We start from the raw sequence: 18,615 nt of genomic DNA, 5'->3' as shown, positions 1-18,615 counted from the left end.
CTAACTAGAGAACACAGCACTTACTGGAAAATCATTGGTCCTTGAATATGGTTTGAGGGGGAAAGACACTGTTGACTCATATCCTTCAAATACTTTTGTTAGGAAAAAAATTATAGTAAGAAATTAGATAAATTAGAAGACAAAGCCTGTGATTTAACAAAGAATTCACTTTTAACTATTTTTAGTTTATTTCATTAGATAAATAGTAATTTAATTTCCTCAATTTTTCTATCAACTTCCGAAGCTGTATTCATCACAGCATAACCTTCTGCACTGCAAACTGTAACGAACATTTTCTTTTTGTTTTATAGCAGGAAAAAATTAAAAACAGATTTTTGAATATTAACTGATACACCTTAAGTAGTTAGGCATTTCATTGAGCACTCATTTCTCTGAATGATAACTTTTTATAACTCAAGATCAATTAATATCATTTTTACAAGTTTAATTTCACTTCTCGTTCTCCGTTTTCACTCCCATGTACTTAATTAGAATCAAAGTTACACCCTTACGTTGCCTTCTAAAATTCCTCTGTTTGGTCTGTTACTCAAATCAACAGAGTATCTTCACAAAGCCTTTTTAACAGGCTTGTGTGCACAGACCAGATCAACAGAAACCCTCTGTAGTAATACCTGTGGACCAAGTGCTCTTAGCTGCCATCCCAAATTTAAACTACTGATGGGATGAGATGGAAAATTGATGATGAAGCCAATGCCACAGGAGGGAAAACCCTCAGGAGAAACATTTTATCATGTTTGAAGAATGCTTCAAAGGCAACTATCTACTATTCAGCTGTAATTGAACAGTGCTTTCAACAGTCAAAGCACTGTGAAACGCCCAGAGAATAAATCTTAGGGGAAAAAGACAACTTTCAAGTCAAAGCTTACAGAAGAAGCACACTAAAACATTCTGGAATAACCTCAATTGTAAAATGCAGGAATTTGATTGCTCTCACAATTACACCTTTAACTTAGCTTTTACGTCCTTAAGTAAACGTATCTGCAGGTAACTCTTGAACACAGAACAGTTAAAAGGGTAATAATCCTTCCTTTTCTGGTGCAGCGCTCCAAACTTGGGCTACTCAAGGAAATTGGTTGGATTTCATAGAGCTTTATAGCAACACATTTTCATACTTTCCCACAGCCTACAATTGACCCTTTGCCAAACGAAATAGATTGAGGTCCCTGCTTTCATTCATTTCTCTGACTTGTTCCAAAAAACACTTTAGCCCCTATTGAGATTAAACTGTCAACTCAATATAAAAGTAAATTGGAAAATAGGCACAGCTATTGTGACATTTTGTTTTTGAAAATTAAATGAATTTAATCTCACATTATAGTTTTCTAGCAAATACAGAACATTGTACTTGAGGCGCAAAATTGATTAAATCATGGTTAATATAAATCAGAGGGAATGAAAACAGCTGTGCTGTAGACCTTACATGTGTATGTGTCAAGTGCTATGCGTAAATTCAACCTGTCAGCTTGTAACCCTGATATAATATCCTTACAAATCTGACTTCAGTTTTGTTTTATTTCAAAAAAAATAAATAATCTGTTCATGGTGCAAATTCTAATCCCAGTTAGACCGTCACTGAGATACTCCAATGTTTTATTACGTATTTATTTTTTAAAATTATAAGATGCTTCTATAACTGATGCAAAAATGAAAGCATCCATTCAAATATTGAAAGCTTGGGCTTTCAGAAGGTGTCACATTCAACCTAGAATATCAACATAAAAGTGTGAGGAAGGTTTGGACTATTTACAAAAAAACCTCCTTTTAATATAATTATATTTATACACTAATAAAGTGAAGAAAATTTCAAATATTAAACATTTTATTGATACTATATGAAGCAACATTAACTTTTTTCATCAAGTATGAAACTACAAATAATAGCACTGACTGAGAGCAGCAAACCTCATCCCATTAGCCAGCAAAAAATAAACACAAGACAGATTTTCTGATAGAAAAAGCCAAGCACTGCTTGTTGAAACAGCCTGTGCTGTGTCATAATGGACCACACTTCTTTGCACTCTGACAAGCTAATAAATTTGATTTGACATAAAACAAATCGCTCCTTACAAAATTCACTTACTTCTTACCATTTCTTTCTAGCTCTGACATAAAGCCAATATATAGTATATGAAATATGCTTATGTATTCATACGTATGAAGGATCTCTCTATCCATCCATTTCACTGTTGACATCACAGAGGCACCTCCCGGGAGCAAAAAAAAAAAATGGACTGGTAGTGATCTGACTTACAAACAGATGAGAGAACACCAATGCTCGGCTCGGAAACTCGAAAAGCTCCCAAGCTGAGGGACACCGAGCATGTTAAGCAATTTCTTAGTAACTCAACTTAATATCTTATTTTTTGATTGCTGTAAAGTACCAGATGAACTCAAAGTGAATCAAATTTCTAAAACATGGGAGACATTTCTGGTAACAGGTGGGATTATCTCAGCAGCAAAACTTTGAGCTTTAGAAATGTTGAAGGTACAGACTGAAAGACAAGTTAAGCTGCTGAGCTAGTGTATTACTTTGCTTCTCAGTAGGATGGCTGGATCCACCTCTTGTCATTTAATCTCTTCCTTGTTCCCTGCGTTATCCTCATTTATCAATTCCAAATTCTGGTTAAAGATATCTGTAGTGGATACGCAACAAAAGGAACTAATTTCAAAGTTGCAAAAGCATTAATTTAAGAAAGAAACTACAAATAAGATGACAATAATCCCAAGCATACCTGAAAACCATGAACTACATCAAGAAGCACAAGCTGAGACTCCCCAGAGCTCTAACTTTAGATCTGCAGGCAGCTTTTATAGACACTGAGGGCAAGACAGACTAAAAATATCACATATGGAGCCCATCCTTCAAGCGCAGCTGAAAATTCTAAGATCAACAATACATGGGGAAGAAATAATAAGAAAAGGGAAATGATAATACACATACTGAGGAGATTTCGCTTAAAGTCAAGTCTGATTAATTGATTATCAATCTTATTTTGTTTGTGCAGCATTTGTCCCTACTCTAGCACATAATGTCTTCTTTGGTACTTTCTATTGTGCATTTAATGTCGTCGCTCTGGATGAAATTTAAAAACTTTCCATTGGTTTGGTTTAGTGATTTTTGAAAAATTAGTCACACTGATCTTTCTGTAAGAAACATTTCTTCACAGTCTTTGTAAAACTGCTTCTAGTCAGTGTCCATGACAGCACCGCTGCTTGTGAGCCACAGCTTTATTAAGCTCTTAAGGGCTTTATGCAGTAATCTTGATCATTTATGGATCTGTAGCAGTGATGCAAATGAGAGAACTGCTTCAGTGCAGTCATTATTAACTGTTATAATTCATTATTATTCATTATGTAGGAACAATATTTAATACTTAGAAGTTTCATGTCTGTAAATGTACATATACCATTAACCAAACCACACACCTTGCAGGGTATTAAAAAAATAAGTAATTAAAGTTTTGATTGAAGGAACCATTGTTACATTAATGTTAAATGGCAAAGAAAGATAAAGAGAGTTAGATTAATACGCACAGAAGCATAATGTATACAGCGCAATGCTTATATTACCTCTGGCAAGCCTTTTCCTTCCTTTTGCATGAAGTATTTCTTCTTAAATTCGTAATAGGTGTTGTATTGATGCCAGGACTGCAGAAATTCAAACCTACAGTGCACAGAGAGAAGAAAACATACAAAGATGAGAGGCGAGCGCTCAGAAAAATGAGCCGGGGGATGATAAAGAGGTTATGCCATATCTGATGGCAAAATTACTAACAGGAGTTCCTAAAGTGAGACCTGACTGGAACAGCAGGTTTATTTCTGGTAAGAAAACTTACCGCGGATCATTCTTGGCCCGGACGCTCGCCTCAAACTTCAGACCATTTCTTGCAACGTACTCAGCCAGCTTGTCTATGACCGGCTGGATGTCGGGTGGTGGGGGAATGATGGCTGCTGCTGATGGGGTGGAAACTGGAAGTTCAGCTTTTGAACTGTTTGGAGGGGAAATTTAAGATGTGAATACAATTTATCTTTGAAAGTTTCAACTTTTAATATGGCATCATTTTCATTCTTGTATTTAAATACACTATGTAATAATTGAATTTAAAATGTAACTTCAGACAATTTAAGCAAAACACTAACTTAGCTTTTTGGGTAAATAACAGTCATCATTATGCTTGATCAAGGTTCTTAAAGAAAACACATTTAATCATTTCTGATTAAGGCAAAATTAAACTAACTGATGTCAAGGCTACCATAAAGAAAAGTGAAAAGCGTTTCCATGCAGTGTCAGAGCCCACCTGATTTCTGGTACACTTGCTGGAGGAACAGAGCTGGAGTCCTGAGTGGGGGCTGTAGCTGCTGTTGCTACTGTGACAGTTTCAGCAGGGGTGGGTGCAGAGCCCAAATTAGCCACGGCCTCGGTAGAAGCAGGTGGTGCCATGACAGCTGAGGTCATATTATTATAGTATGAGGTGGCATCTATACCTGGGGGAGGCGGAGCTAAGCAGAACGATCCATCTGGCAGCATGTAATATCCATAGTACACTGCTGCTGAAAACAATTGAGGCAGGAATTAGATCAAATACACATGCCTCCAAGAAACTATTTAACTGTGTGTGATAAAACAGAAACAACACCCCCACCAAAATGAACTAAATATATCATATATTGTAAGTTGATGCCTCTTTGTTAAGAAACAACTTTCACATTTATACCCAAACATGCTGTAGCCAGTCATATGAACATTTATTTAGCCAGGAAAAGCTTCGCTGGTATGCAAATATAAACTATTAAAAGTTAAATAGCAGCACACGTCTGAAAACATCCTCACACACTCACTGCTAAAATGCTGCCACCTGTTGACCAAACTGCATGACCTAATTCAAACCATTTCCACACTTATCCAATAAATAATAACTTTAGGAGGATAACCAGATTCTGCTTTAGTTAGGATACACTTAACCACTCAGCCAACTTGTCCTTGAGTGTGGAGCACTTGTTTTGTGTCCACCTCATGTGCAGCTAAAGTGAAAAGTGTGAAGAACTGTGAAATAGCTGTTGAGATTTTATATAAATTGATGGGGCATTATAATAGATTCTAACATGATGAAGTATTTCATTTCAGACTCAATTGTGCAAACTTTTCATTTTAACCTTGGTAAATAACAACCACAGGTCAGACAAAAGTCACCTCTAACTGAATATGGAAACTGTCACACCAGGCTTGTTCGGTAAACCTTTAAATAACTGATACATTTTCAAGATTTTCAAGGCAGGGAAAATGGGAGAGGTGGAGAAAGACAGCCTCCTGATCACAGCAAGAGTGTTTTTCAAGTTTAAATTGTTTCTAAACCAACATTTTTCACCTTTTATATAAATAAAAGGTATCTATATATTTTATGTATTTGTTGATGTGAAATTCAAATGAATTTAAATTGTTTATAGAGGTAATCACAAATGCATGTTTTTCCACAGACTTCTGCAGGACCAGAAATCTCTTTTTGCAAAGGTACCAAAACTTGATCGTCTTAAAAAGAACGCAGTGTTAAGGAACTTCTGTCAAAGTCAAATAATCTCTTCTTTTAACATTATAAGTTCACTAAACAATCAACATGCAGTTATTTCGATTGGACCATGTGAGAGATCTCGAACAATCCATATACAAAGGCATCTGCAGTTAATAATCCTGCATCAGGTTTATCGAAAAAACTCAAAGTTTTACTTTTTTTTTAGTGAGCCGTTTCAGTCATCTTAGCTTGAACTGAACTGAACAGTGAGCAAATGTTATAGAGGACCTTAATTAAAAACTTAAAAACAAGAAAAATAACTCCACAAAAGATCTGTTGCAAAAATAAATGTAAAACAATAAAACTTTTTAGCCAGTTTTATTAATTAATTCATTTTTTGCTAATCATCTGCAGACAGAACTCTAACTGTTTTACCTAGTCCCAACTTACAGAGGTTTACAGGTTACACAGGTACATATTCAGGTTAGGGTGGCTCTGCAGAAAAATAGTTCAGCCACTAAACTGGCCTGCCTGCTGTGCAGCCACGACACCCATTTAGTGTCATCAACTGAAAGCATTGATAGCAACTGGTCTCCATGTTCCCAGAGTGTTGTCAAAATTCTGTACTGCATCATCGTACTACTGTTAAATAAATACAGAATTGAAATCACTGGCAAATTTACAAAGACTTCCAGCTATTTTGGCAACTGGGTTATAAAAGTCAATGTGTGGCCCCTGTCCAAGAAAGGTTTCTCAGTCATCAGCAGGTTTATATCACAAAGACTGTTATTGAAAAAGAAAGAAGAATGTGCAATAAAGGGACGAGGACAAAATAAATGGTCAGTGTCAAAGTGGAGGCTGGGATATATTAACACGTTAGTCACTAAGCTGGTTGACTTTAATGACATCCAATTTTCTCTATCAAGAAAACTGAAAGTGTTTTTAGGCGTTTTGACAGATTGCCTGGGGTTTTCACCCTTACATGCAAAAGACTTGTTGCACAACATCACCCAATGAAAGGATGTTCGCTCTTAAATTCAGAGAGATATCCCTCTTTTTAATATTATATTTGAATACCCGTAGCTAGGCGTAATAACATCCTCAGTAGTCTGATGTTTTGCGCAGAAATATGGAAAAGTCTTGATGTTCAGACCTTGAACATCGAACATTAGAAATTGATTAGATTTTTTTCACCCTGACATTACTGCTATCATCTAAAAGAAGGATCTTAATCAGAACTGAAACTCAAGATACTGGAGTGTGTTATCAAGAGAAAACCATCAGTTTAAGTCACAGCATGCATTCAAGTCTTGTGCTACCTTGAAAGTTATAGTAAAATCCCATTATGCTCTGACCTGACGGTCAAGTGAACTAGGGTGGCATTCAAGCACGAAGCCATGTTTAGACGTTATCAGATTAACTTAAAAAAGAGTGAATGTATTTAAAAAAAAAAAAATACAACTCGAGCTTTTTTAAAACTCTTTAACTCATTTCATTGTTTGCACATTCATTACTTGAACTATTCTTTAAATTTCTAGGATACTCATTTTATTTATTTTTATCTTGTTAGAATTTTTATTTTGTTATAGTAGAAATTTTTTTAATGGAATCTGGCAAGATAAGGATTTCATCGAACAATATAATCTCCCTGTGTTTATTTATACATGAAGTCTGAGCAATCACTTTAAAATCACATGTGAAACAGTTCATTCAAACACTCATCTGATACCCAGATTAGCACTGCAGTACACGTTTATCATGTTATCAAGCCTTCGATCTCTTTGCCTCTCATGACCCCAAGCCAAAGGTCTTTCTGGATCTGAATAGGTCAGGTCAGGTTAACCGTTTAGTACGCTTGGCCTACCATGGGAAAAAAACCCACTGAATTCAGTATTTCTTCGCTGCAGAGACTGGAAACCATTTTCCTCAATGATAGACTACACTCAGTATTTGTTGAAGGGAGTTTTGATGAATAACTGGCAGTGTATAAGACAAAAGCTGAACAAAATAGTACAGAGGGACCCATCATGTAAAGACCATGACTGAAAAACTAAAAATGTCAAAATGCGTTTTTCTATCAGAATGACTCTACTCACGGTCGGCGCTGTATTGTGTTGGTAGACTAGCTGGAGCTTCCTCTTGGTTTGTTGCCACTGCTGCTGTCCCATTTCTTTCCTGTTGGGCTTTTTGAATTAGTGCTGCCAGGGGATGATCTGGGTCCAACACCTTAAGAGGCTACAAGACAAAAAAGGCCAGTCCGGTGAAAATAACATTTCACACCATTATGTTGTTTGTTGCAAAGCGATACTAAAACATTTGAGTTCCTGCAAGCATTACATGAGAAAGGAGCATTTAATGCATTAAAATATCTTCAAAGCCCTCTAAAATGGCATGTATTTAAATATCTTGCATTATTCAAATCATACACATTAATCGTCCTTATTGTGGTATTACAAGTCTACAAGATTTAAGCTTTAACCCCATGAAACCTTAAACATTAAAATATGAGTCTTCAGTAGAAAATTACAGGGGAAAATCTGATAACGAATCCCTCTTGATGGGAGACAACTGTTAGGCAGCTTCTACTAAAAGAAGCTCATTATGTTTCTTTAAAGAGGCATGCTCCCATTATTGCTGCACAAAGACTAATGGCTCTAATGACAAGGCACATGAAAGCACTAACAACTGAAGTAGCATGAAGACCGGGAAACAGAGTAAAGCTCTAAGATATTAGTCTCAGTAACAGACTTGGGTTGCATTAAAGGCATGTAAATCAATTTTAGATGCCAGATGGTGCTACTGGTTAGAAACGGATCAGTCTTACAGAACACCCCCCACCCCACAAAAACCCCACCCAAAACATTAACTTATGTTCACAAATAAAATTATGCAGCTCAACATTTGAGTATCTTTTCAGAAAAATATCAGCATTATATTTGGCTGAGAAATTTCTCCTATTAATATTCCAGTCGACCTAAAAAGAATTCTGTGGTAACAAGCCTGTTTGTGGAAAACTTTCTACTATAAGAAAAAAAAGAAAGAAAAAATTTACAATACCTTCATTAGCTCCTCCAGGCGAGAGCTCCTTTTAGGGGCAAAAAGGCTGGGATGGAGGTAGCTCCCATCTCCATCATCATCTGAATCATCAGAATCAGATTCTGCAGAACGAAAAAAACAATGTACAGATGAAACTAATTATTGCCAATAATGAATGTTTTTAGTGTATTCCGCACTGTTTGACTACTTATACGTTGTGATCAATCTAACAATTACACATTAGTTACCGTACGAGACACATGCATATGCAATGTGGTGGATCCAGTGAATGCTTTCTGTAACTCACCCTGCGACTGCTCCTTCTTGCTGTCAGAGGCAACATTGTATCGACCTTCCTTCATGGACCGCAGGATGTATTTGTAATAAGGGTTCAGGTAATGGTCAAAACGAAGGAAGTCAAACTGGGAGTTACCAGACTGCTTCGCTTTCAACACTATCTCAAACTGAGCCCCCTGCTGACAGACAAAGTTGGCCGTCTTCTCAATGATGTTGTGGGTCTTGGTGGTTGCAGGCTACAAAAGAGTCAAGAAATTAAGAAATTGCATTTAAAAATGCAGACAGTTTCTATTATTATATTTCAGTTTCTGAAAAACACACTTTTTTTTTTTTTCAATTTGCAAAGGAGAAAACTTTTCTCCTTTAAGACACGTGGTGAAAAATTTGTGACAAATAAGCATCGGCACCACAGACGGGGCATTAAGATGCAACACACAGTACACCAAGAACAGAGGCAATTTTGTTACAGAAACATTTTCATGCCCAGCACTCTTATGCTCATTGTGATGACATTAATTCTGAAAATACACATGGGGTGGAAATCAGTGGAACAAGAAATGGTCCATTATTCATTCATTATTGGTCGCCTTGTGTGCTTTCAATGATTAATCTTTGCCAATACCTAGAGAGTACAGAGAAGTGCAGCAGTCTTCCAAAGAATACACATATCCCATCAAGTTGAAAGTCATAATAAATACCACCTTTCAAAACACTGCCAAAAAAAGACTGGCGTCCAACAAAAACAGATCATTATTATCTTTTAAGCTGCCAAGGACTTTCTGACATACACAATCCCTTCTCACTTCCACTTACGAACTTAGCAATTAAGGGAAAAGGGTGTTTGGAACTTTTACGTACTTATTTTATCTCATAAAAAAAGAGAAGAGCATGGTGTCTCGCACCTATTATTCTACAACACTGTTACCCAAAGAATAGCCATTAGGAATGCCAATGTGAAAGTAATATGTAATGTTTCCAACCATATTGTCTCTCAGTTAACAAAGGTTAGTGAGTAGAGATTAATTTGCACCTGTACTTATTACTAGAGCTGTACTAAAATGTGACACCCTGACCTTATCTAAAATGCTCAAAGACATCCTTGGCCAAGGACCTTTTGAGGTAAACTGCTCTGCTCTCTCTCAGTGTTACCTATTATTAAGCTATACTTGTGAAAACAAGGGCAAATCTAATAATCATAAAATAATTAATAACGGCGAATGAAAGTGGCAAAAGTCCACCTTAAGACTACTAAAACAGAACTAATCCAATTAATGGACTGGTAGCTGCTATAATAAAAATGTATTTTTCATAGCATATGAATAATTTAATTTTACCAGCTTAATAATTTTGAACCAGGCCTTGAATAGTTTCATTAAGAAGCTTGTGAGAAATAAGGCACGTCAAACTGAGCCATGCTCTTATTTTAGTGTGTCACAGACATATTTATCTATCCTTCAGGTAAATATTAGAATCCCATCAGGCTGTGTTGTGAATTTGCCCAATATTCAAGGGCTTCTCCTGGTGATATTCCCTACAAACCAAGGAGTAGAGATTGATAATATATGCAAATCATACAGAGCAGCAGGTATGCTGTGTTTGTATATATGCAAACACAAGGTTGTTTTGATTCTCATATACCCACCATGGTATAATACTGGCATTAAAGCATGCCTTTTTTCACATGCAACATTTGCCGTAGCATTTCCTTAGGGAGGTGTTATGCTTCCCGACATGTGTTAATCCCTGACAGGGGAGAATGACTCTTTTATATTCATCTTTGAAAGAAGGAAAGCAGGAAAAACGCATTCGTTGCTTTCACATAAAAAGACTCTCCCTATACACTGTCACTAATTCCTAAGTGGGATGGATCACTTCTCAACATCTGTGTACAACGGCAGGAGAGACCGACTCTCTTTGCATAGGACAGTGGCTACAGGGAATCATCAGGCTTCTGGCCGTGGATATCAGACACAACAAAGCAACAGAAAATCTTATATTTTTCTATTACTTCAACTGTTTCCTTCTTTAGATGGTATGTCAATGTGAAACATTATCTTTTGGCACAGAAGTGTTTTTTCACAAACAAAAACTATGTGGCATTCTGCCTCAGAGTAAGGCTGGACAGCCATACAATTTTAGGACAAAATCCCCTTTCAGCAAACCCCTGTGAAACTCACAGATTTTCAACTTATTGCAGAGTCATTTCTGTTGCTTTGGTTTGCGTGTTATATAGAAATTATTTGAATCTGTGATTCAAAAACAAAGGCAGACAACACAACATAAATCTATAGTTAAGACACATGTAGAATGTCGTGACATCACATTTAAACATAGAGCACACTGTACATACAGCTCATTTTGAAAGTCTACAGATCATTAAGTTTTCTGCATAGTTAGTTTATTCACTGAAAATAAATGCCTGAATTTGTTTTTATATGAAGTATTCGGATCCTTCCCATATTACTTGGTTAAAGGATTTTGGACAGACTTAAATCTTCTTGGGAATGATTCTACAAGCTTGGCACACTTCTCATTTTGAAGTGTTTTCAACTAGTAAGTAAGTGGCAGCCATAATAAGAGGCAGCTGAATTCTCTGAATACAAAAGAAAGGCGCTTCAGTATTTTCTTTATTAGCACCTTTAGCACAGGCTGCACCAGCCTATTCTTCATGAAGGAAAAGGAGATACAATTCAAAGTGACCACCACTCGATCATCTACAAAAGCGAATGATCAGCATGTCTGACAAGGTTGCAAATCGGCACATGAATTACATTTCCAGCTCATCACATTAGCTAGTATTCTGATTTTGTTTTGTTTTCTAAAGCAAAGTAACCTAACCCCAGCTTGGTTTTCACTCTGACACGCCATCATCTGTGAGCTCACTACTTATTGTGAAAGTAGCGAGCATTTGTTAAGTGTGTACAGTATTTTTGTTTTTTAAATATTGTGATAATAGGATTTTGAAAATGGTTTTTTTGGTCTGTGAGAAAATGAGAATGAGAAAAAGAAAAGCATGAACTGAACTCATTTAAAGATCCACCTAAAAAGACAGAAAAAGTCAGAGTTTCAAGAAACGAAGCAGAATATCTAACACTCACCAACTCCACATCAGGAGGGATAGAAAGCCCTGCGGGAGCAACGAATGGTTCTTCACTCTCTTCAGGCTCTGCCTCCTCTACACAAATGAAGGGACATGAGAATGGAAAATAAATATACCGATAAACAGATTAACTTTTGACAATCATCGGCAACAAAAAACGAACAAACCCCACTTTATATCTACCCAGTTCAGCAATAACATTAAGATTATTTCTGAACTCCTAAAACATTTTAAAAATGGATGAAACTCATGCCCTCTACCAACCTCCCCACTACACAAATACATCAAAGCAAAACAGCACTCTAGCCTTTACCTTCATCTTGATGATAACATACAGGTCAGGTGGAAACGAGCTTAAATATTTAACCAGGTACTGTAGGGAGTTTGCTCCAATAAGGGGTCCTTTATATTAACAAAAGGCATCTCTGAAGCAATTAAAAAAGAAAAAAAGCAATGCTTATGGATTCCACTTGGGTGCATGTGGAAGGTGTGCCATGGCAACAATATGTAATCGACAGGCTTATAAAGGGCTATACAGTAAAAGCAATAAAAAAGCAATACTGTTCAATATAGTTATATAATAGCACTGTTATCAGGGTTAAACTACTTGCAACTTTATAATATAGCTTGTTCTTAAATCTTATATAAAGTAAATCTCATTGGTAATTACACATTAAAATAAAAACCATTGAAACGGATCATTTTTAATGGGAAGTCCAGCATTGTCTTTATTTAAAGCCACACTACAGAGTAGCTACTCAGTGAAGACAGAGTGAATTATTTAAATAACCTCAGCAAAGAGATACTGCTTATTCAAATTAGCTTCCTTATTTTGACAGGATGTTAAACTAATTGGTATATTGTGAAATGACTGGCTAATGATTGGTGTGGGGTTTAACAGAGAGGCTAACAATAAGACGCATTTATCATGTTTTGACAGAACACGTAATAAACTGTACTGAATTTAACCTTCTGGTTTGGCTATCAATCAGAACCAAATAATTGAAATATAAATCCAAAAAATTGATTCTGTTCATGTGGACGTAGCGTTTTCAGAAGGAGAAATGTTTCGTCACTCATCTAAGAGACTTCTTCAGTCTCAGCTGACTGCAGGTGAAACCACTGATCAGCCAACTCTTTGTGGTAATCATGGCCATTTGTCATTGATCAATGGTCTTTGATCGGTGGCTGTTAATCAATGGTCATGAAACTGACCTCACAGCCCATTGTTTGTCAGTGGGCTGGTTTCAGTCATTATGGAACTGTACGGTTTATAAGGTTGGGAAACCTGCAGTCAGCTGAGACTGAAGAACTCACTTGGATGAGTGACGAAATGTTTCTCACATTGAAACACAATCAACACAAACACAATCAACTGTTTGGGATTTCCTTACCTGAATGACTGAACTTGGTATATTACTGTGATATAGTTCCTTAAGCGCTAATGCTCTCTTTGGTAAGAGGGAAGTTCTTGACCACTTTTTTATTAATGTTTCAGAGTTTAAATAGAGCTCGACTCAAACTAGATCAAATGTGAGACCTTTCTGACTTTTTCCACGAAGTCACCCTCTGCAGGCATCTGAATCTTTAGCAGATGTTTGAATACCATGGGGTCAGCTCTACAAATTCACCAGAGACACAGAGAGGCATCTAGTCTGCTTAACTAGTCTGTGTGTATATCAGATATTTAAAGCAGAAGTAACTGTGTCAGGGTCAGTGTCTATCTTTTAGGAAGCAGTCTTTTTTTTTTTTTTTCTTGAGCATGAGGATGTTTGGGAAGTCATTCCAGACATGACAAGGGTGTGTTGGAGGGCAAAGGGTCTGTTTAGATGACATTTGGGAAAAAGACTGTTAGTTTAACCTCCTAGGACCTGGCGTCCACATATGTGGACATCACATTTTGGGTTATTTAGACCAAAATACTCAATTTTGCTCTACAAGGGCCTGAGATCCACTTACGAGGACATTATGCTGCTACTCTTCTATCAAAATTTTAAACAAATATCCTCATATGTGGCTCTCATTTTTCTTAGAAACAAAAATCAGGTAAAAAAAAAAAAAATCTGGTCATTCTTTGTTTTTACATTCATTGGGTCCCAATCAGCCCAAATATCAAAGAGAAATCAAAAATGCATGCCGTGGAAGAGTTCGGGTCTTAGGAGGTTAAGGTTTGCACAAGGGAGCAGGGAATCCATGAAGGCTCCTCACAAAATAAGTCATAACAAGAAGTCACAAACAGATAGAGGACTAAAAGTAACACAGATGGTGCGAGGTGATTACATGAGGTGATATTCTAGTGCAATACTGAATTTTTTGCACATTTGTCATGAGCTTTTTTTTGGGCAAAAAATAAACTTCAGCAAACGCCTCAAGTGTATGAATGGGCAGATGGCTGTTTGGATTAAAAAAAGTTGGTTTTTGTAAATGTTATATATCAGAAAGAGCTGCTGTGTTCTTCACAGCTTACTGCAGCACACACAATCAACTACAATTCTAGACGTGACACAGAGCCCACGGTAACTACATTACTCTGGGAAGTTGTGACGAGTTCTCACCTGATTCCTTGTTAGCATCCTCCTCCTCAGTGGGCTGAGAGGGGTCATAGTAGTCAGCGCTGTATTTAAAAGCCACGGCGTTGTAAGAGCCTTCATCAGCCAGAGCCTCACTCAGACGTTTATACTCCTCCTCTGTGAAGGATTAGGAAACACACATAATCAGGGAAAAAAAAGAGACTGCAATGTTGAAGAACACTTTAAACCAGTCTGCACAAACTGATGATGACTTTTGATTTTGATGAAGGACATCTATCTGTGAAGATAACGAATGTTACTCTTTTTAAGTTGATACTGTGTCAGTTTTAATTAGATATACAGTATACAGACGTGTAGTGGATGAAAAATTAAACAAAACAATGACGCAGTCCTGTCTTGTGTGTTGATGAGACCAAAATAAAACTTTGTGGTTTAAATGAGAAGCATTCGTTTGCATTATTTACTGCATAGGTAGTAAGGTAAGGTAGAACCTCCTGCTTTCTTAGTTAGCGTATTGTCTGTCTTGTCTTAATGTTGGTTTAAAATGGAGCACTGTAACAAAAAATAATTTCCCCCAGGGATCAATAAAGTATTCTGATTCTGATTCTGATTCCCATCTTTGAAACACAGAGGGGGTTAGAAGTGTCATCGTATGGATCTTTGTGTGTCACGCTTGGGCCAAAACAACAGACCATCATTAATAGAAAAGAAAAGGGAATTCTGAATAACACCAAGGAACACTAAAAGAAAATGTCAGGATGCTTGTCTGAGCTGAATCTCATGAGAGAGTTGGTCATGCACAAAGAAAGGTACCTTTTGCACACAAATCAATTGTACAAAGAAAGGTAAAAGATGAATTGGAGTGAGTACAACCCCAACTGCCCTCCAAAATTGGGATGTTATATAAAATATAAATAAAAACAGAACACAATAGCTTGTAATTTCCATAAACACATATTTCATTAATAATAGAATATAAAAAAGTATCAGATGTTTTAACTGAGAAAATATTACATTTTACTTTGTATCAATAGGTAACTTCACATCTGAGCAGACAAGTATCACATGTGGAGTTCCCCAAGGTTCCATCTTGGGACCCCTTCTGTTTAACATCTACATGCTCCCACTGGCACAGATTATAAACAACAACAAAATAAACTATCACAGCTATGCAGATGACACACAAATATATATCACAATGTCACCAGGAGACCGAGGCCCTGTACAGGCTCTTGGTAAATGCATTGAGGAAATCAATGACTGGTTGTGCCACAATTTTCTCCAGCTAAACAAAAACAAAACTGAGGTAATAGTCTTTGGCGCCAAAGAAAAACGATTACAGGTCACCAGAGAACTTCAATCTATACATCTAAAAACCACAAACCAGGCGAGAAATTTGGGTGTAGTGATGGATGCAGACCTAAACTTAGAAAAACACATTAAGACAATAACAAAGTCAGCTTACTATCACCTCAAGAATATATCAAGGATAAAAGATCTGATGTCTCAACAGGACCTGGAAAAACTAGTCCATGCATTCATCTTTAGTAGGCTTGATTACTGTAACAGCATCTTTACAGGTCTACCTAAAAAATCAGTCAGACAACTACAGCTCATTCAGAACTCTGCTGCTCGAGTCCTCACTAAGACCAAAAAAGTGGACCACATCAGTCCAGCTCTGAGGTCCTTACACTGGCTGCCTGTCCGTCAGAGGATAGACTTTAAAGTTCTGATGCTGGCCTATAAAGCTCTGAATGGTTTAGGACCAAAATACATCAATGACCTCCTGACCCAGTATGAACCATCCAGATCCCTCAGGTCATCTGGATCCGGTCTTTTATCAGTTCCCAGAGTCAGAACCAGACACGGAGAAGCTGCATTCAGCTTTTATGCTCCTTATATCTGGAACAAACTCCCAGAAAGCCTCAGATCAGCTGAAACACTCAGTTTATTTAAATCCAGGTTGAAGACTCACCTGTTCTCAGCTGCATTTGAATAAAGCACCAAATCCACACTTTAAGCTTAAATTTCAAAACTTACATTTAACTACTGATTTTATCTACTGTTCTGATTTTATCTGTTTTGATTTTATATACTGTTGTTTGTTTGTTTGTTTGTTAATTAGTTAGTTTATTTGCTTGTTTTATTCAATTTTAAATCATGCTTTTTATTTGTTCTTGTTTCTAATGTCTCTGTAAAGCACTTTGAATCACCTTGTTGTTGAATTGTGCTATACAAATAAACTTGCCTTGCCTTGCCTAAGAATAAAACAAGGTCACTTTGAATTTGATGGAAATGACGTATATCAGAAAAGCTAGGGTCAGGCTGTGTTTATCACTGTGCAGCATCCCCTCTTCTTTTAACGCAGCCCGTAAACAACTGGGAACTGAGCAGACCGTCGGACTTCTGAGAGGAATGTTGTCTCATTCCTGTCTGATAGAGGATTCTAAAAACTCAACAGTCCTGGATCATCTTTGTTGTATTTTTTCCATTTCATGACACGTTAAATGTTTCAGTTGGTGAAACATCTGGACTGCAAACAGAGCATTTCAGCGCTTAGACTCATCTACTACAAATCGATGCTATTGTAATAGATGCAGTCTGCGCTATAGGAATGTCTTGGTGAAATATAAATCTTCTGGATGGGAGCGTATCTTGCTTTAAAACCTGTATATAACTTCCAAGACTGGTGGTGCCTTTCAGATGTGCAACATGTCAACTCAGCCGCCCCCTTCAGAGATACAGGCTTTTGGACTGAATGCTGGCAGTCCATTTGAACTGAGTTTAGGCTCAGGGGAGATGGCAGCATTTCCGGATCACGTTAACATCATGTCTATTTTTAATGCAGGGGCACCTGAGGGTCCAAAGATCACAGGCATCCATTATTTATATCTGGCATTGTCCCTTGCGCACAGAGATTTCTTCTGATTCTCATAATGATATTATCTACCGTATATAATAAGATTTTAAAAGTCTTTTATGATTTTATGTTAAGATAAGATAAGATAAGATAACCTTTATTAGTCCCACACGTGGGAAATTTGTTTTGTCACAGCAGGAAGTGGACAGTGCAAAAGTTATGACGCAAAAATTAGAATACAATAAGAATAAATACAGTACACAGCTGTACAGAATAGAATAAAATAATATACTATATACAGTAGAATAAAATAGAATAAAAATATACAATAAGATAAAAATAGAATACGAATGCTATATACAACTGAGTAAAAATACAGAGACATCATTGCAACATTACTGTTCCACAATTTGTAGAGAGTTTTTCAGCCGATTGGTGAATGTCTGTCCATCTTTACTTCTGAGAAATCCTGCCTCTCTAAGATGTTCTTTCTCTAACCAACGATGCTACAGATCTGTTACCAGTTAACCTAATTAGTTGCAAAATGTTCCTCCAGCTTTTTTTTTTTAGTACCACTTACTCCTACAGCTTTTTGTGTCCTCTCTAGCTTTTTGTGTCCTCTCTCCCAGCGTTTTTGAGATGCCTTTCTGCCATCAAATTCAAAACGAGCTAATATTTTTCGTAAGGTTGTACAATACTGTTGTTAATTGTTTTTGTGTACTTTTAGGACATACTCGTGCAGATATATAGAAAACTTTAACAGGCTCACAAAATTCTTCTTACAATTGTCCTTTAAAGCCTAATGTTTATTTATTCTGGTTTGAAAACTTAACATATCTTCCCTTAGTTTGGTTGCTTTTCACCCAGAAAATAAATATATTAACTAAATTGCATTTTAAAAGCCACTGAAGAACGTTTACTCCACTCCGAGATGAAAGCAACAACCTATACATACATACAGCTGGCAAGCAGTGCACAAATGGCTTGTTGAAGGACTGTACTTAAGTGTGTCTCAGTAGCCTCTGTATTTTATATATATATATATATATATATATATATATATATATATAAAATCTCAAATAGGGCTGGGCCATATTATACCGTTCACGGTAATACCGGTATAATGTTAGGCAACGATAGGAAAATGAAATATCGCGATAGAATATGAGTAAAATGCGCATGCGCAGTGCCTTTGTTTTCATACGCACATGGCTGATTGTTGAGTGAAACAGATGAACCAGAATTGGTTTGTAAAAATGGTGC

The 18,615-nt window shown here is 36.7% G+C and overlaps 1 protein-coding gene across 3 annotated transcripts in view; it reads right to left on the bottom strand.

The window, feature by feature from the left end:
- The window catches only part of sfswap (splicing factor SWAP), a 52,847-nt gene that overhangs the window by 27,460 nt on the left and 6,772 nt on the right, over positions 1–18,615 (bottom strand). For 2 of the 3 annotated variants that reach the window (XM_085463495.1, XM_085463497.1), the window contains exons 3-10: positions 14,517–14,648; positions 11,960–12,036; positions 8,872–9,097; positions 8,586–8,686; positions 7,625–7,763; positions 4,320–4,572; positions 3,858–4,010; positions 3,592–3,685 (exon numbers count right to left, since the gene is read on the bottom strand). In XM_085463495.1, coding sequence (XP_085319621.1) covers positions 3,592–3,685; positions 3,858–4,010; positions 4,320–4,572; positions 7,625–7,763; positions 8,586–8,686; positions 8,872–9,097; positions 11,960–12,036; positions 14,517–14,648 — 1,175 coding nt within the window. The remainder of the gene's footprint in view (positions 1–3,591; positions 3,686–3,857; positions 4,011–4,319; positions 4,573–7,624; positions 7,764–8,585; positions 8,687–8,871; positions 9,098–11,959; positions 12,037–14,516; positions 14,649–18,615) is intronic. The other variant, XM_085463496.1, reaches the window with a different exon arrangement.

The sequence above is a fragment of the Copadichromis virginalis genome, linkage group LG7, assembly GCF_057382275.1.
Source record: "Copadichromis virginalis isolate Kocher_CV1m ecotype Utaka linkage group LG7, C_Virginalis_male_GT1.1, whole genome shotgun sequence".
NCBI classification, from domain to species: Eukaryota; Metazoa; Chordata; class Actinopteri; order Cichliformes; family Cichlidae; genus Copadichromis; species Copadichromis virginalis.
Note: the sequence above shows the minus strand (reverse complement) of the source record. Positions and strands in the feature narration are given on the sequence as shown.